The sequence below is a fragment of the Cervus canadensis genome, chromosome 6 (genome assembly GCF_019320065.1).
Source record: "Cervus canadensis isolate Bull #8, Minnesota chromosome 6, ASM1932006v1, whole genome shotgun sequence".
In the NCBI taxonomy this organism is placed as follows: Eukaryota; Metazoa; Chordata; class Mammalia; order Artiodactyla; family Cervidae; genus Cervus; species Cervus canadensis.
This window is the reverse complement of record NC_057391.1, coordinates 67,740,859-67,766,063: the sequence shown is the minus strand read 5'-3', so window position 1 is coordinate 67,766,063 and position 25,205 is coordinate 67,740,859. Positions and strand designations below refer to the sequence as shown.

The window sequence follows — 25,205 nt, the reverse complement described above, 5'->3', positions numbered from 1 at the left end:
GACCATTCAGGTATGACCTAAATCAAATCCCTTACAATTATACAATGGAAGTGAGAAATAGATTCAAGGGATTAGATCTGACAGACTGCCTGAAGAACTATGGATGGAGGTTCATAACATTGTATAGGAGATAGGGATCCAGACCATTTCCAAGAAAAAGAAATGCAAAAAAGCAAAATGGCTGTCTGAAGAGGCCTTACATATAGCTGTGAAAAGAAGAGAAGTGAAAAGCAAAGGAGAAAAGGAAAGATACACCCATTTGAATGCAGAGTTCCAAAGAATAGCAAGGAGAGATAAGAAAGCCTTCCTCAATGATCAGTGCAAAGATATAGAGGAAGACAATAGAATGGGAAAGACTAGAGACCTCTTCAAGAAAATTAGAGCTACCAAGGGAACAATAACCTCAGATATGCAGATGACACCACCCTTATGACAGAAAGTGAAGAGGAACTAAAAAGCCTCTTGATGAAAATGAAACAGGAGAGTGAAAAAGTTGGCTTAAAACTCAACATTCAGAAATCTAAGATCATGTCATCCGGTCCCATTGCTTCATGGGAAATAGATGGAGAAACAGTGGAAACAGTGTCAGACTATTTTTGGGGGCTCCAAAATCACAGCAGATGGTGATTGCAGCCATGAAATTAAAAGACTCTTACTCCTTGGAAGGAAAGTTATGACCAGCCTAGATAGCATATTAAAAAGCAGAGACATTACTTGGCCAACAAAGGTCTGTCTAGTCAAGGCTTTGGTTTTTCCAGTGGTCGTGTATGGATGTGAGAGTTGGACTGGGAAGAAAGCTGAGCGCTGAAGAATTGATGCTTTTGAACTGTGGTGATGGAGAAGACTCTTGAGAGTCCCTTGGACTGCAAGCAGATCCAACCAGTCCATCCTAAAGGAGATCAGTCCTGGGTGTTCATTGGAAGAACCGATGCTGAGCTGAAACTCCACTACTTTGGCCACCTCTTAGAAAGAGTTGACTCATTGGAAAAGACCCTGATGCTGGGAGGGATTGGGGGCAGGAGCAGAAGGGGACGACAGAGGATGAGATGGCTGGATGGCATCACCGACTTAGTGGACATGAGTTTGAGTAAACTCCGGGAGTTGGTGATGGACAGGGAGGCCTGGCATGCTGTGATACATGGGGTCGCAAAGAGTTGGACATGACTGAGCGACTGAACTGAACTGAACTGAAGGGAACATTTCATGCAAAGATGGACACAATAAAGGACAGAAATGGTAGATCTAACAGAAGCAGAAGATATTAAGAAGAGGTGGCAAGAATTCACAGAAGAACTATTCAAGAAAGATCTTCACGACCCAGATAATCACGATGGTGTGATCACTCACCTAGGGCCAGACATCCTGAAATGTGAAGTCAAATGGGCCTTAGGAAGCATCACTACAAACAAAGCTAGTGGAGGTGATGAAATTCCAGTTGAGCTATTTCAAATCCTAAAACATGCTGTGAAAGTGCTGCACTCAATATGCCAGCAAATTTGGAAAACTCAGCAGTGGCCACAGGACTGGAAAAGGTCAGTTTTCATTCCAATCCCTAAGAAAGGCAATGCCAAAGAATGTTCAAACTACTGCACAATTGCACTCATCTCACACGCTAGTAAAGTAAAGCTCAAAATTCTCCAAGCCAGGCTTCAATAATACGTGGACCGTGAACTTCCAGATGCTCAAGCTGGATTTAGAAAAGGCAGAGGAACCAGAGATCAAATTGCCAACATCCGTTAGATTACTGAAAAAGCAAGAGAGTTCCAGAAAAACATCTACTTCTGCTTTATTGACTATGCCAAAGCCTTTGACTGTGTGGATCACCACAAACTGTGGAAAATTCTTAAGGGGATGGTAATACTAGAACACCTGACCTGCCTCTTGAGACATCTGTATGCAGGTCAGGAAGCAACAGTTAGAGCTAGACATGGAACAACAGACTGGTTCCAAATAGGGAAAGGAGTACATCAAGGCTGTATATTGTCACCCTGCTTATTTAGCATCTATGCAGAGGATGTCACGAGAAACGCTGGGCTGGATGAAGCACAAGCTGGAATCAAGATTGCTGGGAGAAATATCAATAACCTCAGATATGCATATGACACCACCCTTATGACAGAAAGCAAAGAAGAACTAAAGAGCCTCATGATGAAAGTGAAAGTGGAGAGTGAAAAAGTTGGCTTAAAACTCAACATTCAGAAAACTAATATCATGGCATCTGGTCCCATCACTTCATGGCAAATAGATGAGGAAACAGTGGAAACAGTGACAGACTTTATTTTGGGGGGCTCCAAAAATCACGGCAGATGGTGACTGCAGCCATGAAATTAAAGAACGCTTGCTCCTTGGAAGAAAATTTATGACCAACCTAGATAGCATATTAAAAAGCAGAGACATTACTTTGCCAACAAAGGTCCATCTAGTCAAAGCTATGATTTTTCCAGTGGTCATGTATGGATGTGAGAGTTGGACTATTAAGAAAGCTGAGCGCCAAAGAATTGATGCTTTTGAAGTGTGGTGTTGGAGAAGACTCTTGAGAGTCCCTTGGACTGCAAGGAGATCCAGCCAGTCCATCCTAAAGGAGATCATTTCATCTGAATTAAATTCACCCATTCCAGTCCATTTTAGTTTCCTGACTCCTAAAATGTTGATGTTCACTCTTGCCATCTGCTGTTTGACTACATCCCATTCACCTTTATTTGTGTAGCTAACATTCCAGGTTTCTGTGCAGTATTGTTCTTTACAGTATTGAGATTTATTTTCACCATCAGTCACATCCACAACTGAGTGCTAATTCTGCTTTGGCCCAACCACTTCATTCTTTCTAGAGCCATTAGTAATTGTTCATTGCCCTTCCCCAGTTGAATATTGGACATCTTCCAACCTGGGGGAGTCAACTTCCGATGTCATATCTTTTTGTCTCTTCATACTGTTCATTGGGTTCTCACAGGAGGAATACTGGAGTGGTTTGCCATTTCCTGTGGACCACATTTTGTCAGAACTCTTCACTGTGATGCATCTATCTTGGGTGGCCCTGCACAGCATGGCTGATAGCTCCACTGAGTTATGCCAGCCCTTTCCCACAGCAAAGCTATGATCTATGAAGGGATGAGGCACATAAGTGTGCTCACAAATTCACGTGCATGAGAACCTGCCCAAGCCTCACCCCCATGCTAAAGTGGGAGTGCAGATAATTGGCTCAGATTTCAGTCCTCCTTCAGGAGCAGTGGTTACTTGGTAATCTTCCTTGTAGCTTTAATTGAGATCTTCTGCAGGCTTTAAGTAGGCATTCTATAAGAATCATATTACCTGTAGATGTAGTTTTGTTGTGTTTGTGGAAAGAAATGAGCTCCCTGTCCCCCTACTCTGCCATCTTTTTCTTCTCTCAAGAATATGGTTTTTGCAGTGAACCTGGATTGAACATGTTCAATGTTGTAGGTGAGACTTGGCAAAATTTTTTTGGTAAAGAGCCCGATAGTAAATGTTCTTGGCTTTTTAAATGTTAAAGTGTTTGTCACAGTTACTCCAGTCTGGTATTTTGGTATAAGAGCAACTTTAGGCAATATGTAAGTATTGTGTTCTAATAAAACTTTATTTATGGACATTTCATTAATTTTGATCTGTCATGAAGTATTATTCTTTTGATTTTTAAAAATAATTTAAAAATGTAAAAATTGTTCTTAGCTCATAGACTGTACAAAAACAGGTAGCAGGTTAGATTTGGACCATAGATCATGGTAACTGACTAGTCTTGTAGATCAAGCAAAGTTTGAGTAAGAAGGAAGAGTTAATATCTTTTTTTGCAAGAATGACCATCTCACTCAAGACTGGTTCTTAAAGAGATGACCATTCATCTCTACCTGAGCTGTACTGGAGGAGTTCCCCCAAACAGTGCTGAAATTTTCTTATAAAACAGTTGTGGAGTATGCAAGAATGATTGTGAACCCAAAGTTCTGTCACATAGAATGTGATAATCATAGCTTAGAAAACTGAAGGAGATTTAAAGGCATAGTTATAAAGGTAGCTGAACTGGGAAGAATAGAGATTTAGAACTCAGGGAGGATAGAGATTCAAGAAGTCATCAAAAGAACCAGGTTCTGCATTGTCATGTAGAATGAGAAGTGAAAAGAGATCACTGAGTTGGACAAATTAGATCATTGGTATCCTTCGGAAGGGTAGATTCATTAGAATGGTGGAAGTAGAATTTTAATTGAAGAGGATTAAGAAGAACTGTACAAAAAAGATCTTCACGACCCAGATAATAACAATGGTGTGATCACTCACCTAGAGCCAGACATCCTGGAATGTGAAGTCAAGTGGGCCTTAGAAAGCATCATTACGAACAAAGCTAGTGGAGGTGATGGAATTCCAGTTGAGCTATTTCAAATCCTGAAAGATGATGCTGTGAAAGTGCTGTACACAATATACCAGCAAATTTGGAAAACTCAGCAGTGGCCACAGGACTGGAAAAGGTCAGTTTTCATTCCAATCCCAAAGAAAGGCAATGCCAAAGAATGTTCAAACTACTGCACAATTGCACTCATCTCACACACTAGTAAAGTAAAGCTCAAAATTCTCCAAGCCAGGCTTTAATAGCACATGAACCATGAACTTTGAGATGTTCAAGCTGGTTTAGAAAAGGCAGAGGAACCAGAGATCAAATTGCCAATATCCGCTGGATCATCAAAAAAGCAAGAGAGTTCCAGAAAAACATCTACTTCTGCTTTATTGACTATGCCAAAGTCTTTGACTGTGTGGTTCACAATAAACAGTGGAAAATTCTGGAAGAGATGGGAATACCAGACCACCTGACCTGCCTCTTGAGACATCTGTATGCAGGTCAGGAAGAAACAGTTAGAACTGGACATGGAACAACAGACTGGTTCCAAATAGGGAAAGGAGTACATCAAGGCTGTATATTGTCACCCTGCTTATTTAACTTATATACAGAGTACATCATGAGAAATGCTGGACTGGAAGAAGCACAAGCTGGAATCAAGATTTCTGGGAGAAATATCAATAACCTCAGATATGCATATGACACCACCCTTATGGCAGAAAGTAAAGAGGAACTAAAGAGCCTCTTGATGAAAGTGAAAGAGGAGAGTGAAAAAAAAAAAGAAAGTGAAAGAGGAGAGTGAAAAAGTTGGCTTAAAATTCAACATTCAGAAAACTAAGATCATGGCATCTGGTCCCATCACTTCACGGCAAATAGATGGGGAAACAGTGGAAACAGTGTTAGACTTTATTTTTTTGGGCTCCAAAATCACTGCAGATGGTGACTACAGCCATGAAATTAAAAGATGTTTACTCCTTGGAAGGAAAGTTATGACCAACCTAGATAGCATATTAAAAAGCAGAGACATTACTTTGCCAACAAAGGTCTGTCTAGCCAAGGCTTTGGTTTTTCCAGTGGTCATGCATGGATGTGAGAGTTGAACTGTGAAGAAAGTTGAGCGCCGAAGAATTGATGCTTTTGAACTGTGGTGTTGGAGAAGACTCTCGAGAGGCCCCTTGGAGATCCAGTCAGTCTATCCTAAAGGAGATCAGTCCTGGGTGTTCATTGGAAGGACTGATGCTGAAGCTGAAACTCCACTACTTTGGCCACCTCTTAGAAAGAGCTGACTCATTGGAAAAGACCCTGATGCTGGGAGGGATTGGGGGCAGGAGCAGAAGGGGACGACAGAGGATGAGATGGCTGGATGGCATCATGGACTCGATGGGCATGAGTCTGAGTAAACTCCGGGAGTTGGTGATGGACAGGGAGGCCTGGCATGCTGTGATTCATGGGGTCGCAAAGAGTTGGACACGACTGAGCAGCTGAACTGAACTGAAGGAGTGAGTAACTCAGGTAGTGAAGAATAAGAGTAGAGAATTGAAAAGTTTAATAGAGTTAAGAAAAGTTTAAAGGGCAGACAGTATTGAGTGAAGCAAAAATAAGTAGATTTTTAGCTTGTCTTTTATGCTTAATTTAGTAGTTTTTAATAAGTGATTTTAGAAAGTTTTTAGATACACTTTTGTTATATTGACATAATTTCTTTTAATTTTAACAGAAAAATATACCATGGTTATATATGTCAGTATAAAGATGTTTTAAAGCAATACCAACTAAAATACTCAGAAACACCCCTCTCACATGAATATTATGAGAAGAAAAGAGAATATGAAGAAATTCAAAACAGAGTGTTGGCATGTACTGAACAACTGAAGATGAATGAAAATATTTTTATGGAATTTTTAGGTATTAATTTTTTATACATACTGTTTGATACATACATATTTTTGATACATACTGTTTTGCTAACATTACCCTTGTAGTGAATAGAATATAATAAATCAATCTAAAATATGGTTTTGTTTTTCAGTGCCTGCTCCCTTTCCATCACTTACCAGTTGGACACTACATATGTATCCACAGTAGTATTTCTACTTGGAATTTTTATTTGATAAGTATTGTTTCTGTGTTTCCCTGTGACTGTTACATTGATTTGGGTTTTTGTTTAATTAAGAAATTAAGAGATTACTTTAAAGATCATCTGGAATTAGTTTTCATATATGTGCATGTCATCAAAAGCAAGAAATTTTAATGCAAATAAAGTGGTATATGTACTTGTCTTTAAGTGGCATAACTTAGCAACCAAACCAATGAAAAAGTTATTTTGCTTTGTCTTACCAAAGAGTTTCAATTAAATCAGTTGATTATTTCCTATTAGAATGGAAGATGTTAAAGAGGTGAGTCACAGTTTATTGGGTATCTACATTGTGCTGGGAAGTACTCAAGAAGATACAGAGCTTTCTTAAGTACTCAAGAAGATACAGAGCTTTCTTATAAGGAGCTCACAGTTTGGTAGAGGAAACAAACATGTAAACGAGTAATTCTAATGCAGTGGCATTGTATTAGATGCTTAAGTAATTTTTAATTGGTCTAAGTCTCATCTGTTTGTCAAGGAGATCTCCCATGATGAACTTGGAACTTTAATCCTCTTCCAACCTCTACAATCCTTCATATGCTTTCCTATCAGATTATAACTCCACTGTTTGTACTAAGTCTTCTTTATCCCTGCATTCTACCTTGCTTCATCCTAAATCATCCTTTTAACTCCTTTGCTGTTTGCTCTCTTCATGTTTGGATTTTAGCTTGTTCTGTACTTAGTTGTTCATTTGCTGCTGATCTAATACATTGCCACTGCAGTAGAATTACTTGTTTGCATTGTCCCTTTCCTCTACTAAACTGGGAGTGTTTTAGTTTTCAGTGGGGAGAGGCAGAGGTTGGTGGTAGATGCAGAAGGCACAGCAGGGGTTTAGGGACTTGGATTGTAGAAACGGATGAGACATAAGACTGTTTGACAGACATGAAAAGGTGATGAAGGTGGGGAGAGTTGAAGACTAGGAGTTACATGTCTATATCTAAAAAATTTAAATTGATATTATGATAACAGCATAGTGTTATAATTAATGTTCATTTGAAATTTTATATTCTAGCATATAAATCATAAATTTTAGTGAAATAGGAAAGGTCTGGCAAAGATTTTCTCTGGAGTTCTTGTTCATTAGCACTGTTCTATACATTTAAAAATTTTGCTAATGGATTTCAGAGTAACTTAGGAAATTGTAGAAACTAGTAATCATGCAGAATGTTTGTTAGCAGCTGAGAGATTCTCTACTTCAAATTGAGTGTAAATCTAGTTCAAGCAGAAAGTTCAAACGGAAGATATAGCTCTCTTTTGAGTTCTGGTGCACAGATAGACCATAAAGAGCAAGAAAAGGAAGATTGAGTGGATTTATAATGTTGATCTTGGAACAAATAAATTATAGAAACTGAAGCAGTTAAGTTTGGACTTGATTATGTTCATCATGCCAAATGACATGATAAACTTGGGTAAAAAATAAAAGTAAAAAACTGCCCTGTGGAAAAATTTAACTGAAAGAAAAATATCCTAACATGTATTTTGATGAAATGTTATTTTTAAGCTAAGTATATAATGTAGAAACAGTAAATTGACAGTTTGCCAGATGTTTGTACTAGTCTTTCTGCTGTTTTCAGATACTGTTATTCATATTGCATATATGATACATATATAATTAGTTTTACATAATACTAATTATTTTTGATACAGTACTTATATTATAAATGTGAAAGTTATTTATATAACATAGTTCCTTAACATAAAAGGGTTAATTTGAGGTATAAAACACAAGATATTCTTAAACATGCTAACCAGTTTTCCAAAAGATCATGTGACTTGAAGAAAGAAATAGATGACATGGAAATAGAAATTAATTATTTAAACCAGGTATTAATTTTGTTATATGTTTCTAATATGTGTGTTAATGTATAAATGTAATGATATGTTAGATGACAGTCTAAGAAGAGCTATTTCTAAAGCAACTCAATAATTTATTTGCCTCAGATTACCTTTGGAGCCAAAATGTTTTTAGGTATTGAGTATATTCAACTCTGAGTTTTGGGAAATAGTTTAACTTTCTTTGAGTGCTAAGGAAAGAAGATAAAGAAAGAGCAAGTTGGAGCTTAATAATAGGTATTTAAAGGCATTAACAGAGCTTACAGCAGTGCTGTCAAAACGGAAAACAAGTTATTAGATGACTTAAAAAACTTAATCTAGAAAATTTATGACTGCAATCTTTATAAAGCTAGGCCATATCTAGTTTTTAGCCTTTAAGACTGGTGATACATGAAAAAAAAAGATTGATGATACATGATATTTTCTTGAATATATTTTTAGTGTCATCTATTGAAATGTGGCTTTAATTGATGAGTATGAGAGCCACCAAAGTCACTTAAAAAGTTGAATGGCTAATTTTTTAAATTTTATGAAAATTGTTTTAAAGATGGTATACTTATCATCCATAGGCATGAGGTTCCACATAACAGTAATATCATTTTAGTAAGAAGAAAGTGGGTGTCACTTTCTTTAAAATATATAGTAACTATTGGACATCCCTATGTAGGGAATCAATGTCTACATTGCTTCTGATTGTCCTTTTTAAAAAGAATGAAAGTTGATGGAAATCTAGGCTTTCTAATGGAGTTGTAAGGAAAAATAAAAGGAGTATGATTTATTGTTAATTTTGACTGTTTTAGTAACTTTCACTAAAAGATTGCTAGTACTACCAAAAATATAAATCTTGTGATTATGTAGAAAAAAATCATATTCATTAGTTAAAATAACCAAATGTTTCTTAATGCTTTGCAGGTATTTATTTTGTTTTGCTTTGTCATTTTTCTTTTTAGCAGATTGCAAGACATTATGAAATGAAGAATCTTCCAGAAACTCTAGAAGAAAAAAATAAAAATGTAGAAAAGAGAAAGGAATTGAAAGAAAGGTATGGTGGTGGTTTAGCTGCTAAGTTATGTTGGACTCTTTGTAACCCCATGGACTGGAGCCTGCCAGGCTCCTTTGTCTATGGGACTCTCTAAGCAAGAATACTGGAGAGAGTAGCCATTCCCTTCTCCAGGGGATCTTCCCAACCAGGGTCTCCTGCATTGCAGGCAGAGTCTTTACCATTTTAGCCACCAGGGAAGCCGCGAGAGAAAGGTATAGGTAAACTTTAAAATGGGACTTTCTTTATGTGAACAGATATTCTACATTTAAAATTGATTACATATTCTATACAATTTGAGGAGTTTTAGCTTTATAATATCTAAATATCTCTTCTAATTTTAAAATATGCTAATTTTTACTTAGCTAATATTTAATATTATTCACTCTTCTCTTTAGAACTTTTGAAAAAGATCCACAACCTGTACTTATGTTGAACAAAACCCCTCAAAACAGTCAATTATTTCTTCCATATGAATCTCAGAAATTAGTCAAACCAATAAAGATGCATTCTTCAGAACCAAGAGTTATAGGTACAGTATCTGTTTATTATTCAAAAACTTAATTTTATTTGAGAACATATAAAAGAAGAAATAGAAAGGAGCAATTTTAGTTATCATTTGGTGTAAGCAAGAGCTAACAATACTGGAGACTTATAGACTCATAAAGTGCCACTTTGGTTCTTTCTGAGAGCAACCAAGATATGCCTTCTATACATAACATTTTTCTTTTTGAGAGAGAAATCTCTCATGATTTTTTTAAAAAAGAGTTTTAGTCTGGTTCCAGCTATCAGAAGAGGATGAATAATTGTATGTTTTTCATTTGAGAGGTTGTATTGTCAGTATGTATGATTAAAGTCACTCAGTTGTGTACGACTCTTTGCAACCCCATGGTGGTGAGACTTGTAGTGATATTGTGACTTAGTTACTGAGATATTTGGATCATGTTTTATTCAATGGATAGATTAACTACATTGTGCTAGGTCAACTACACTAGCTGTTTCATTCCCCAGTCATTTACATCACCCCTCTTTGTTCTTTGGGTCCCCATTATAAAGATGAGTTTTGTCAGCTACTTTTTAAAATTTAATTTAAAAAATTTACTTATTTCTCTTTAATTAGCTGTTTTTCATTTTACATACATGGTTATTTTAGTAGCTATTATATATTGAAAAATTAACATTATGTAATAATTTCATAATTCTTTAAATATTTTATAACTTGATTTTTTAAATTACAAGGTTAGGTTAAATGTTGGACATGACATTTGATTCTATTTCTGGAATTGATTTGAAGTTGTACAATTTAATAATCTAGATAAAAAAGAAGAAAGTTCTGTGAGGCAGTCAAAGCCTGCCAATGTTGACTTCAAGCAAAAAGAAAATGATGCATGTGTAGGTATTTCTTTTTTACTAGTACAAATTAAATGCTTGCATTAAATGATATAGTGAATGCACTGCATTTAGGATGTGTGTGTGTGTGTGTATGTGTTATAAATTTATTAAACTAGCCATTAGTACAATCTCAGGATCTGAAAAACTTAGGAGTTTTGTATGGTAGCCTGAACGTATACTGTAGCCTTCTCCTTTACTTCTAAAAATAAAAGATATTTGAAAATATCAATCCCTGTACCCAATGGAACAAAATCTAAAAGACATTTCTAAAGGAATTAAATTGAAGAGGGAAATTGTGGCACCATCTCCATAATGTCATCATTTCTTGAGTTCCATTGGTGTTTTCTTTTCCTGCTATCCTTATGCTAAGCTTTTACCTCAAGGTTATTTCATGGTCAGAATAACCATTACAACTTGTTATCATATCTTCCTTCTAGGGAGGAAAGAAAAAGGGGGAAAAAGTCTAGTTCAGTAAGCTTCACTTTTAAGGATCTTTCATGGAAGCTCCTTAAACAATTTATGTTAATATTTCATTGACAAGAACTTTGTAACATGGTTACCTCTATCTGCAGAGAGGTTAACAAACATGGTGGGCTTTTTGTTTGTTTGCTTTTTAAATCAGAACATAAAGGAAATGTAGATTTTGAAGAAGATAGAAAACTAGCAGTTTCTGCCAACAAGAATGAATCATATAGATGAAAAATAAGTAAGGATGTGGAGGATCAAACACAAATAGTAAACTTTGTGCCCAACATACACATAATTCAGTTAAATTTTGTTTGCAGTATTCACCAAAATCGACTGTTAGAACAAAAAGGATATCTCCTCCAATTCTAAAAAGCTGCTATCTTCACTAACCACAACATAAGAAAAAGTTAAACAACTTAAACAAAAAGATAGCCTTCTCCTCAGAAAACTATTTGGTTGAATAAAATAAAATTCAGTTCAGTTCAGTCACTCAGTCGTGTCCAACTCTTTGCGACTCCATGAACTGCAGCAGGCCAGGTCTTCCTGTCCATCTCCAACTCCCAGAGTCCACCCAAACCCATGTCCATTGAGTTGGTGATGCCATCCAACCATCTCATCCTCTGTCGTCCCCTTCTCCTCCTGCCCTCAATCTTTCCCAGCATCAGGGTCTTTTCAAATGAGTCAGCTCTTTGCATCAGGTGGCCAAAGTATTGGAGTTTCAGCTTCAACATCAATCCTTCCAATGAACACCCAGGACTGGTCTCCTTTAGGATGGACTGGCTGGATCTCCTTGCAATCCAAGGGACTGTCAAGAGTCTTCTCCAACACCACAGTTTAGAAGAATCAATTATTCTGTGCTCAGTTTTCTTTATAGTCCAACTCTCACATCCATACATGACCACTGGAAAAACCGTAGCCTTGACTAGACGGACCTTTGTTGACAAAGTAATTTCTCTGCTTTTTAATATGCTGTCTAGGTTGGTTATAACTTTCCTTCCAAGGAGTAAGCGTCTTTTAATTTCATGGCTGCAATCACTATCTGCAGTGATTTTGGAGCCCAGAAAAATAAGTCTGACACTGTTTCCCCATCTATTTGCCATGAAGTGATGGGACTGGATGCCATGATCTTAGTTTTCTGAATGTTGAGCTTTAAGCCAACTTTTTCACTCTCCTCTTTCACTTTCATCAAGAGACTCTTTAGTTCCTCTTCATTTTCTGCCATAATTCACATGCTTTCAAATTACTTTGGGGTTATAGAAGAAATAAAAATAGAATTTAAAAACTATTTAAAAGGATACTATAAACCCAAACCTGTGAAATGTAGCCAAATTAGTCTTCAGAGAGAAGTTTATGTTTGAAGACAAACATATTAGAAAATAAGGAAGATTAAAATCAGCCAAACATTAAGTATTAATCTGAAAAGTTGAACTTAAAGTATGAAAAGCTTAACTTAAAATACAAAAATAAAATAATAAATGCAAAAAAGTAGGAATTAATAGAGAAAAGCAGAAATTTATGAAGTTTAAAAATTGGGTCAATTAATATAGCCAAACACTAATAAGTTTCAGCAAGTGTACAGAAAAAAAGAGAAGTCCCCCCTCAAAAAAGAAAACTATAAAGTGAGGGAAAAGTGTGTATCACTACACCTATGAAAGAAATCTTTTCAAAGTCCTAAGATGATACTATGTAAAATTATATACCAACAAACTTGAAAATTTAGGTGAGACAGAAAATTTTTTGGACAATATAAATTGTTAGACTGAAAAAGAAAAACATGAATAGATCAATAACTTAGAAGAAATAGAAATGTAAATGAAACTGAAATGTGAATAAATGCCTATTTCCCTCTTTTCTCCCTTATTTCCCTCCCTTCTCCCTCTACCACACATGCCCTTCAGAACACTTCAGACTCAGTTTTTCAGGTGAATTCTGTCAAACCTTAGATCAGAGTTTCTCAATAGTGACACTGTTGACATTTTGGATCAGATAATTCTTTATTGTGGGGATGTCCACAGAAAAAATTAATTACTCTAGTGATCTACTAGAGTCCAGTAGCACCTCATCTGCAATTTATGACAATCAAAAATATCTCCAGATACTGTCAAATGTCTTCTGAGAGGTAAACAAAGATCATGGCATCTGGTCCCATCACTTCATGGCAAATATATGGGGAAACAGTGGAAACAGTGAGAGACTTTATTTTCTTGGGCCCGGAATCATTGCAGATGGTGACTGTATCCACAAAATTAAAAGAGACTTTCTTCTTAGAATAAAAGCTATGACAAACCTAGACAGTGTATTAAAAAACAGAGACGTTACTTTGCCTACAGAGGTCCATGTAGTCAAAGCTATGGTTTTTCCAGTAGTCATTATGGATGTGAGAGTTGGAGCATAAAGAAGGCTGAACGCCAAAGAATTGGTGCCTTTGAACTGTGGTGTTGGAGAAGACTCTTTGAGAGTCCCCTGGACAGTAAGGAAATCAAACCAGTCAGTCCTACAGGGTATCAATTCTGAATATTCATCAGAAGGACTGATGCTGAAGCTGAAGCTCCAATACTTTGACCACCTGATGTGAAGAGCCAACTCATTGGAAATCAGACCCTGATCCTGGGAAAGATTGAAGGAAGGAGGAGAAGGGGATAACAGAAGATGAGGTGGTTGGAGGGCATCACTGACTCAATGGGCATGAGTCTGAGCAAGCTCTGGGAGATGGTGAAGGACAGAGAAGCCTGGCCTGCTGCAGTTCATGGAGTTGCAAAGAGTCGGACACGACTGAGCAACTGAACAACAACAACAAAAGCAAAATAAAAATGACAGAATTAAGACCAATGGCTGTTAAAACAAAAATATTTGGATAAACTTTCCTATTAAAGATATTTTAATTACAGGTAAAATAAGAAAAATCAGTAACTCTTCAAAATGAGTGACTCAGGGAGAATGAAAGACTTGAAACAGTATAAACATTAGTAAAGCAGTGATTTAAGCATTATATAAAATTTAAAGTTAAAAACAATATATTAGTTCTGCCATGTGTGTCATACATGTTTTAAAAAGAAGGTTTCAGGATTTACTCTTTTAACTTGTTTTCCTTTCCTGTATTCAACTTTAGAGGGCTTAGGGGATTTAGAGACACAGACACAAGTTGATTGCATCCAAAGACTGCATCCAAGTACTCTTGCAGTACTTGGATGCAAACTAAAAAATGACAGAATGATCTCTATTCATTTATAAGGCAAACCATTCAATATCAAGGTAGTCCAAGTCTATGCCACAACCAGTAACACTGAAAAGCTGAGGTTGAACAGTTCTGTGAAGACCTACAAGACCTTCTAGAAATAACAACACCCAAAAAAGATGTCCTTTTCATTATAGGGGACTGGAATGCAAAAGTAGGAAGTCAAGAAACACCTGGAGTAACAGGCAAACTTGGCCTTGGAGTACAGAATGAAGCAGGGCAAAGGCTAATAGAGTTTTGCCAAGAGAACGCACTGGTCATAGCAAACACCCTCTCCCAACAACACAAGAGAAGATTCTACACATGGACATCACCAGATGGTCAGTACCGAAATCAGATTGATTATATTCTTTGAAGCCAAAGATGGACAAGCTCTATACAGTCAGCAAAAACAAGAACAGGAGCTGACTGTGGCTAAGATCATGAACTCCTTATTGGCAAATTCAGACTTAAATTGAAAAAAGTAGGGAAAACCACTAGACCATTTAGGTATGACCTAAATCAAATCCCTTACAATTACACAGTGGAAGTGAGAAATAGATTCAAGGGATTAGATCTGATAGACAGAGTGCCTGATGAACTATGGACAGAGGTTCATGACACTGTGTAGGAGACAGGGATCAAGACCATCCCCAAGAAAAAGAAATGCAAAAAAGCAAAATGGCTGTCTGGGGAGGCCTTACATATAGCTGTGAAAAGAAGAGAAGTGAAAAGCAAAGGAGGAAAGGAAAGATACACCCATTTGAATGCAGAATTCCAAAGAATAGCAAGGAGAGATAAGAAAGCCTTCCTCAGTGACCAGTGCAAAGATATAGAGGAAGACAATAGAATGGGAAAGACTAGAGATCTCTTCGAGAAAATTAGAGATACCAAGGGAACATTTCTTGTAAAGATGGGCACAATAAAGGACAGAAATGGTAGATCTAACAGAAGCAGAAGATATTAAGAAGAGGTGGCAAGAATACAAAGAAGAACAGTAGAAAAAAGATCTTCACGACCCAGATAATAACGATGGTGTGATCACTCACCTAGAGCCAGACATCCTGAAATGTGAAGTCAAATGGGCCTTAGGAAGCATCACTACAAACAAAGCTAGTGGAGGTGATGAAATTCCAGTTGAGCTATTTCAAATCCTAAAACATGCTGTGAAAGTGCTGCACTCAATATGCCAGCAAATTTGGAAAACTCAGCAGTGGCCACAGGACTGGAAAAGGTCAGTTTTCATTCCAATCCCTAAGAAAGGCAATGCCAAAGAATGTTCAAACTACTGCACAATTGCACTCATCTCACACGCTAGTAAAGTAAAGCTCAAAATTCTCCAAGCCAGGCTTCAATAATACGTGGACCGTGAACTTCCAGATGCTCAAGCTGGATTTAGAAAAGGCAGAGGAACCAGAGATCAAATTACCAACATCCGTTAGATTACTGAAAAAGCAAGAGAGTTCCAGAAAAACATCTACTTCTGCTTTATTGACTATGCCAAAGCCTTTGACTGTGTGGATCACCACAAACTGTGGAAAATTCTTAAGGAGATGGTAATACTAGAACACCTGACCTGCCTCTTGAGACGTCTGTATGCAGGTCAGGAAGCAACAGTTAGAGCTAGACATGGAACAACAGACTGGTTCCAAATAGGGAAAGGAGTACATCAAGGCTGTATATTGTCACCCTGCTTATTTAGCATCTATGCAGAGGATGTCACGAGAAACGCTGGGCTGGATGAAGCACAAGCTGGAATCAAGATTGCTGGGAGAAATATCAATAACCTCAGATATGCATATGACACCACCCTTATGACAGAAAGCAAAGAAGAACTAAAGAGCCTCATGATGAAAGTGGAGAGTGAAAAAGTTGGCTTAAAACTCAACATTCAGAAAACTAATATCATGGCATCTGGTCCCATCACTTCATGGCAAATAGATGAGGAAACAGTGGAAACAGTGACAGACTTTATTTTGGGGGGCTCCAAAATCACGGCAGATGGTGACTGCAGCCATGAAATTAAAGAACGCTTGCTCCTTGGAAGAAAACTTATGACCAACCTAGTCAGTATATTAAAAAGCAGAGACATTACTTTGCCAACAAAGGTCCATCTAGTCAAAGCTATGTTTTTTCCAGTAGTCATGTATGGATGTGAGAGTTGGACTATTAAGAAAGCTGAGCGCCAAAGAATTGATGCTTTTGAAGTGTGGTGTTGGAGAAGACTCTTGAGAGTCCCTTGGACTGCAAGGAGATCCAACCAGTCTATCGTAAAGGAGATCAGTCCTGGGTGTTCATTGGAAGGACTGATGCTGAAGCTGAAACTCCAGTACTTTGGCCACCTGATGGGAAGAGCTGACTCATTTGAGAAGACCCTGATACTGGGAAAGATTAAAGGCGGGAGGAGAAGGGGATGACAGAGAATGAGATGGATGGATGGCATCACTGACTCAATGGACATAAGTTTGAGTAAACTCTGGGAGTTGGTTATGGACATTGAGGCCTGGTGTGCTGCAGTCCATGGGGTTGCAAGGAATCAGACATAACTGAGCGACTGAACTGAACTGAACTGAGCATAAATTAATTAAATTAAGAGTTAAGATTCACTTAATTAATCATGAATAAGGAAGACAAAATTTTAAGTTTACCTTAAGTGTATATATACTATCATGCATAGTAATTATACTTTTCAAAAACATCAAATTCCTTGAGACTCTTACACCTTTCTGTTTCCCAGTCTTTGACTTAATGTTTTGTGTACAGTGATTTCATTTAATGTTTGTACTCATCAGTGTTGATAATTAATACTGATGATGAGGTGGATGACAATGTTCTATGAGAGTCCTGAGTAGCCATGGCAAGCAAAACATTTTATTGTTTTGTATAGTCAATTCTAATGCTTAATTTCTTTTGTTCAGGTATTGAATGACTCTGCTGTGAATAACCATCCAAAATGTACACATGTTACGGCTTTTAAAAATTCACAAAATGTTATGCAATTCAGGTAACCTTTAAAAATCATAAATTGACTTATTTTCTGAAATGATCAACTCAGTAAATAATATAAAAATGTTGTTTATTGTATTTTAGATTAGTAACCCCACAGAAACAATCAAACTGCAATCAATGGTTGGAAAAGAGAGATACAGGTATTTGCCGTTTATATTATTCCTAAGAAATGGGAGTAACAAGTTATATCAGATTTTTATACTAGTCAAATAAATTATTTCGATTGTTTGCATCTCTGGCTAACTCACCGTGCATGCCTGGTTTTAAAATACATTTTTCTTAAATATAAAACAAATACGCTTATTGTAGAAAATTTGGAAAATGGAGAAAAATATAAAAGAAGCAAAAATACCAACCACCCAGATATAACTGATACTACACATACTATTGTAAATTTTTTCTCTATGCATATGTTTTTTTTTTCTTTTTGTTTGTTCCTTCAAATTTGAAGCATATTATGTATATTACTTTGGATCTTTTTCTTTCCACTTGATATGCCCTTGAGGATATTTTTCCATGCCATTAAATAGATTTTATTTGTGATGACTTATAATATATCTTTGCATGGGTATGCTTTAATTTATTTAGCAGTCTCTCACACTGAATATTTTGTTATTTCTAGATTTTTTTGTTGTTGTAAATGATGCTACTATATTCTTTTATATAAATATTTTGCTATTTTAGATTATTTTCTTTGATTAAATCATAGAAAAGTCACAGGATATATATGTATGATTGTGTTATCCTAGAATCAAGTAGTTTTTAGAACTTTGATGCACCCTTGAGAGACTCATTCTCTATCTGTGTGTGTGTGTGTGTGTGTATATATATATATACATATATATATATATATATATATATAAACTGCAAACATATATATGTATATATAAAATATATATCATAGAGACACAAATATATATATTTATATATTTTATTTATATTTATATAATTATAATTATTTTTATTTATATATAAGTATATTTGTTATATATAATATTATATACATTATTATTTATATAATATATAATAATGTGAAAATAATATATATATAATATATATATAGTTGCCCCTGATGCAAAGAGCTAACTCATTGGAAAAGACCCTGATGCTGGGAAAGATTGAAGGCAGGAGGAGAAGGGGACGACAGAGGATGAGATGGTTGGATGGCATCACCAACTTGATGGACATGAGTCTGAGCAAGCTCTGGGAGTTGGTGATGGACAGGGAAGACTGGCGTGCTGCAGTCCATGGAGTTGTAAAGAGTCGGACACAACTTAGTGACTGAACTGACTGACTGATAGTTGCCCAGTAAAAAGTAGTAATTAGGCTATATAAAAGTATCTCTTCTTGACTTATTTTGAAATTTTAAAAAATGACTCATTCTGGTAGTAAATATATGCATATTCTGCATGGTCATATAATATACTATAAGCCTATTCCTCTCACTCTCAATATAGGATTCAACCAAGACAATATGCTTAGATGGATATTCCTCCAACTTTCTCTGGAAAAAAGGATTATGACTTATCTATCCAGGTGATATATTTCACCTGTTTATAATCTTCTGTATATGCTAAGCTGACAGAGTGTTAGACAGGGAGGAATGGATAATCTCTGTGAACAATATACCCCCTAATACAGATACATGGGAAAATGTATGTATCTGGCATAGTCCTAGCTGCCATTGAGCCTATATGGTGAGGCTCCACACTCAAGAAGGTATATAATTATCTTAGAAGAAGAAAGATTCTCTTCAACAATCTCCAAGCCTATCTTTTGAAGAAGTTAATATATGGTGAAAGTAGTAGTGTGATTAATGCAAGAGGCAAACCTATAAAGCTTTCAGATGACCAAATAGGGAAACTTCTGTTCAAGATAGGAAAGAATTTCTTTAAAAAATGAAAAAGCACAATCATAAAAGAAGTATTGATAAATTTGGTTATTAAAACTAAGAATTTCTATTCATCAAAAAACACTTTAAAAAGAATGGGAGCCGAGAGAATATATTTTTAATAAACAAAACTGTCAAAGCACTAGTTTCCAAAAATGTGTAAAAAACTTCTGCAAACCAAGAAGAGAACTACAGACAACCCAATTAGAAACATGTGCAAAATAATTATGAATAGGCATTTCAAATAGAAAAACTTTTGTGGCAGATAAACATGTTAAAAAAATATTCAGCAAATCAGGAAACTGAAAAATAAACCCACAATGAGATATCATTAGACCCCCATCAGATTAGCAAAATTTGGAACGTCTGACAATGTTCAGTGTTGATGAGAATGTAAGACAATTAAAACTCTCGTAATTATTGGTAGAAACTTTTAATATGTCATTTATAAATAACTTATTGACATATAACTAAATTATAATTGGAGCTCATAATTTTGTCCTGTGAAATTGAATAATTCCCTAGGGTGGCTCAGGATGGCCAGTTGCCACAACAAAAATTGGTGAATAGTTTCAAAACTAAAATTAGAGAATAGTTTAACATCTGGTAAAATGGAAGATACACATACCCTATATTTTGTAATTCCACTCCTAGGTATGTACCTAGAGAAATACAAGTACATACACACAAGTATATATGTAGAAGAGTGTTAAAATCATTGTTTGTAATAGCCTCAAAACAGAAACACCCCAAATGTCCATCTGTAGTTGAATGGATAGTATTGTGTTACATTGTGTTGTGTTTGTATAATGGAATACTTTACACCTATAAAAGTAAGCAAACTATGTCTATATGCAACAATATAGATGAATCTCATGAGTGTGTTAAACCAAAAAAAGCATGACAAAGAGCACATACATTATTATTTCATCATATAACATTTAAAACAGGAAAAACCATATTGCTTAAGTGATAAACTGATAAAGCAAATCAGGGTAATGATTATCACAGAAGTCAGGATAGTGTTTACCACTGAGAAGGAGGCTATGGGGAATATGGAGCCTTTTGGAGAACTCATAATGTTCTATTTCTTTACCAAGGTGGCAGTTACATGGGGTGTTCTCTTTATAATTTTGTTTGTTAAACTGTTCATGTAGGTTTTATTCTATTTATATATTAGATTGAAGTATCTAAAATTTCCATTTTTATAGACCAAGAACAGTTAAATATTGGCAGTTTCATATGGTTTAATTTGTTTTATTTATAATTAAGTTTCAAAAAGAAAAAGTAATTTGTTCTCATATAACAAACAGATGCTGAGTGTGGAGATAAAGAGACGATAAGACAATTGCCAGAATCAAAATGTGCTTCACAAGTAAGTCAAATGTTTTGTTTTTAATTTCTAAGCAGAATATTCTAATTTAAATATTGTTTTCATTTTAATTTCAGATTTGGGATAATGAAGCTTATTTATGTGAGGTCTGGATGTTATTACCTTAGTAATCAAGTTGCTGTGATGTTACAGATTCTATTCCTTGGAGGAGTTATAGATTTAAAAGTGAAACCACAAAAAGTTTACATGAAATATTTAAAAAATTGTCATTAGTAGTTGACTATATATATTGATACCACAACAACTAAATTATAACTGAAGAAAGAAATTTTGTTTGGTAAGATTGAATTATTAGCCAAGGCTGCCACAAAAATATCTTCAAAGTATTTTTCAATAGTAGATAGCTTTAGTGATTATAGGTGTAGGCAATGTACTGTAGCTGCTAAGGGATAAGACAAGAGAAACAGCAGTAGGATTCTACTATAAAGAAATACAGGTAAAAAGCACACTTAAATTTTTTTGCTGGAGGGTCCCAAATAAATTGTTTCCAAATGGGATTTGGTAACAAATATTTGAGAAATCATATTCCCAGCTTACCAAATGATATAAAGGGGAGTTAATATTCGAGTTCTCAGTTTTGTAGGGAAACTAGTATAATGAATTTATAAGGGCAAAAAGAGCTAAGAACATAACCAATGAGAAAAAGATTGCCCTTTTCTTTCAAAGGGGTATACAAATCTTGATCCAGAGCACAATGTGGAAATTTTGAGAGGAAAATATTTCTAACCATTTTTCTTCATCAGAGTATATCCTGGTTATGAGCTAATTTTTCAGGTATTGATAGGTGAGATAGAGCTGGGAAGAAAAAAATTAGAAAATTGAAAATATTCTCCTGTTTGCTGACAGGTATATTTTGGTATCAGTTTCACTAATTATTCTCATTTCACTTATTTTTTTATGAATTGATAACATCATATCTTAATATTGATGTTTTTAACCTCACATATTTTTACATATGTGAGTTTATTAATGCAATGATATTCCTTTTTATAGTTTTCTGTTACTTTGAATTTGCAGATTACATATGCAGAACATTTTGGGAAGCCAATAGAAAGTAATAGTGATGAAGTAGAAGAAAGGGCTGGGACTTTTCCACGAACTCCTGAAATTCCTTTATTTTTAAGGACTCCTGAAGATGTGAAAACACCTGACTCTGTGGAGAAATTACCTAAAACCCCCTCATTTGAAATGTAAGATTTTAATTATTTTAATCCAAGAATCTATATATTTTGAATTATGTAAATAATTGATAGGAATAGTAAAATGCTTAATACCTCTAACTTTAAAAAGTTTTCTATTATAGAATATTTCAAATATACAAAGGAGAGAGGTTAGTATAATGAATGCTCATATACCTACCACTCTGCCATCTCATTTCATAGACCCTCTTCCCCATTTTCCCTGAAATGTTTAGTTGAAGGTAACATGGATCCTGAGTACATATTAAGTTCAATATTATAAGATTTAAGATTTTCAGAAGAATAAAAGATGTATGGAAAATATTAAAATGTCAAGCTAAAAAGTTACTATCACATTTGGTAGATTGTGGACATCATTGAATAATATTCCAGCAGTCATTTTGCCTTAATGTTGTAGTGTCTTAAGCAAAAACTGCCATTATTTAAGTAACTTTGGTTGACATAAATATCTCTAACATCGTTATTTAACTTTGGAAACCACAGATTTGTAGTTTACAGCCAAAAAACTAATGCTATATTTAAGCTTTTTGTTTAGTTCAGTCTTTTCTTTGATGCTGAATCCTGGGATTCTTCTAAAATATGTGTCAAATAGATTTCACTTCATCAGGAATCTCTCTCCTGTGTTCTCCTCTGTATTTTAAATTGCTAGTAAGATTTTTATGTATAAACGTCATGCTGTTGACTCAAACACAGGATGTTCAAAATAGAATTTATCTTCAAATCTGGGAACTGTTAAAGGGTGTAGCAATCATATACTAAAACCTCTCTTTATGGATGAGAAAACAAATCTGTAAAGTGACTCATTAACAGTCATGGAGATAGTTATGGAGGTATCTTCAGACTTCTATTATTTAACACTTAATACACTGTTAAGTGAATTTGAGTGTAAGCATTTTATAAGTATTGCTCCTTTCATGTTCACAACAGCTTTGTGAGATGTAAGTACATTATTATCCTTATTTTATAGATGAAGAAACAGAATCACAGATGCTGCAACTCATCAGTGATAGAGTGGAGGTTTAAACCCAGGCAGTTCTGCCTCCATAATTCATGGTTTTAACCACTGTGTTATACACTGACTTGTCTAACTATTTTTCCCAAATCATTTTATAACTTAACTCCCTTATGAAACAATCTGTCATGGCTGGCTTTTCATTAAGACTAAAATTTTGTGACTGCTTTCAAGATCTTGGGGACAGTTTAGCATCAAGTTTAAGAACTTGGACTTTGAGTCTGTGTTGCTACATTCAGATCCCAAGTCTGGCACTTATATTCTTTCAAGCAAATCATTTAATCTTTCTATGCTGCAAAATCCTCTTCTATGAAATGGAGGTGATAGTAATAATGGTAGCTATCTCAGAGGGTTATTTAAGGAATAAGTAAATTAATGATGATGGAAATACATAGAATAGAGCCTGACAGTATATGCTTAGAAAGAATTCTTTATTATCATTTCATAATTGATTATTATACTTTGTTTAATATTATTCTCCACCCAAACCATAGGTTTTGTTCTCCATAGGTTTGACACTTCAATAACTACTTCCTCCTTTTTCCTGCTATGCTAATTCTTACCTTTATGACATAGTGCCTATGGTGCTTACCAGTCTGCAATATTTGATAATATGTAGTTAACAATTTGATGATTTCTTATTTCTCTGTATCAGAAATAGAGATACGGCTACTGAGAGTCAAACCCAAAAGGACTCCCCTGGATTTTCTTTTTTAATGAGTTATACTTCTCGATCCCCTGGATTGAATTTATTTGATTCTTCTGTATTTGATTCGGAAATCGCATCACATCAGGTACTATGAGAAGCTCGTTTTATTTCTAAAAAATTGTTCATTTGGACCTCAAAAAGTTTAATTCTTTAATGTCAAAGTTTCTTGAAGCAGTGTACAAAACAGAGACAATTTATTTTTTAAAAAATTTTATTGAAGTATAACTGATTTACAATGTTATGTTAATTTCTGCTGTTAATTTTTGCTATACAAAGTGATTCAATTATACATATATATTCTTTTTCATATTCTTTTCCATTATGTTTTGTCTCAGGATATTGAATATAGTTCCCTATGCTATACAGTCAGACCTTGTTGTTTATCCATACTATATATAAAAGTTTGCCTTTGCTAATCCCAAACTCCCAATCCTTCCCTCCCCTTCCAGTCTACCCTTGGCAACTGCAAGTCTGTACTCTATAATTTTGTAGATACATTGATTTATATTGTATTTTTAGATCCCACATGTAAGTGATATCATGTGGTATTTATATTTCTCTTTCTGACTTACTTCGTTTAGTATGATAATCTCTAAGTCCATCCACGTTGCTGCAAATGGCATCATTTCATTCTTTTTAATGGCTGAGTAATATTCCATTTATATATAATATATAACACACCTTTACCCATTCATCTGTGAATGGAAATTTAGGCTATTTTCATGTCTTGACTATTGTAGGTTGTGTTACTATGAACACAGGGGTATATGTATCTTTTTGAATTACACTTTTGTCTGGGTATATGCCCAGGAGTGAGATTGCTAGTTTGTATGGCAACTTTATTTTTAGTTTTTTTGTGAAACCTTTGTACAGTTTTCCATTGTAGCTACATCAGTTTACAGTCCCACCAACAGTGTAAGAGGTTCCCTTTTCTCCACAGCCTCTCTAGCATTTGTTATTTGTAGACTTTTTTAACGATGACCCTTCTGACTGGTGTGAGATAATTTCTCATTATAGTTTTGATTTGCATTTCCCTAATAATTAATAATATTAAGCACCTTTTTTGCGTGTGCCTGTTGGCCAACTGTGTGTCTTCTTAGGAAAAGTGTCTGTTTAGGTCTTCTGCCCATTTTTTTGTTTGGGTTGTTTGTTTTTTTGTTGTTGAGCTATATGAGCTGTATGTTTTAGAAATTAAGCCTTGTTGGTTTTATCATTTGCACATATTTTCTTCCAGTGTGCAGGTTGTCTTTTCATTTTGTTTATGGTTTTCTTTGCTGTGCAAAAGCTTATAAGTTTGACTAGCTCCCATTTGTTTATTTTTGTTTTTATTTCCTTTGCCTTGGGAGACAAGAAAACATAGGTGCAATTTATATCAGAGACTGTTTTGCCTGTGTCCTCTTCTGGGAATTTTATGATGTTTTGTTTTATATTTAAGTCTTTAAGTCATTTTGAGTTTATTTTTGTATATGATGTGAAGGTGTGTTCTAAGTTTGTTGATTTATGCAGCTGTCCAACTTTTCCACCACCACTTGCAGAGGTGGTTTTTAAAAGATTCTGAGTATTAATAGTTTAAAAA

At 35.2% G+C, this 25,205-nt stretch overlaps 1 protein-coding gene across 1 annotated transcript in view; it reads left to right on the top strand.

Moving 5' to 3' along the window:
* Positions 1-25,205, top strand: part of C6H14orf39 (chromosome 6 C14orf39 homolog) — a 49,979-nt gene that overhangs the window by 11,569 nt on the left and 13,205 nt on the right. The window contains exons 5-16 of the mRNA XM_043472954.1: positions 6,054-6,241; positions 6,366-6,408; positions 8,174-8,294; positions 9,254-9,345; positions 9,741-9,874; positions 10,658-10,734; positions 17,335-17,420; positions 17,507-17,565; positions 20,630-20,691; positions 21,727-21,899; positions 23,282-23,287; positions 23,576-23,714. Of these exons, the coding sequence (XP_043328889.1) occupies positions 6,054-6,241; positions 6,366-6,408; positions 8,174-8,294; positions 9,254-9,345; positions 9,741-9,874; positions 10,658-10,734; positions 17,335-17,420; positions 17,507-17,565; positions 20,630-20,691; positions 21,727-21,899; positions 23,282-23,287; positions 23,576-23,714 (1,180 nt within the window). The remainder of the gene's footprint in view (positions 1-6,053; positions 6,242-6,365; positions 6,409-8,173; positions 8,295-9,253; positions 9,346-9,740; positions 9,875-10,657; positions 10,735-17,334; positions 17,421-17,506; positions 17,566-20,629; positions 20,692-21,726; positions 21,900-23,281; positions 23,288-23,575; positions 23,715-25,205) is intronic.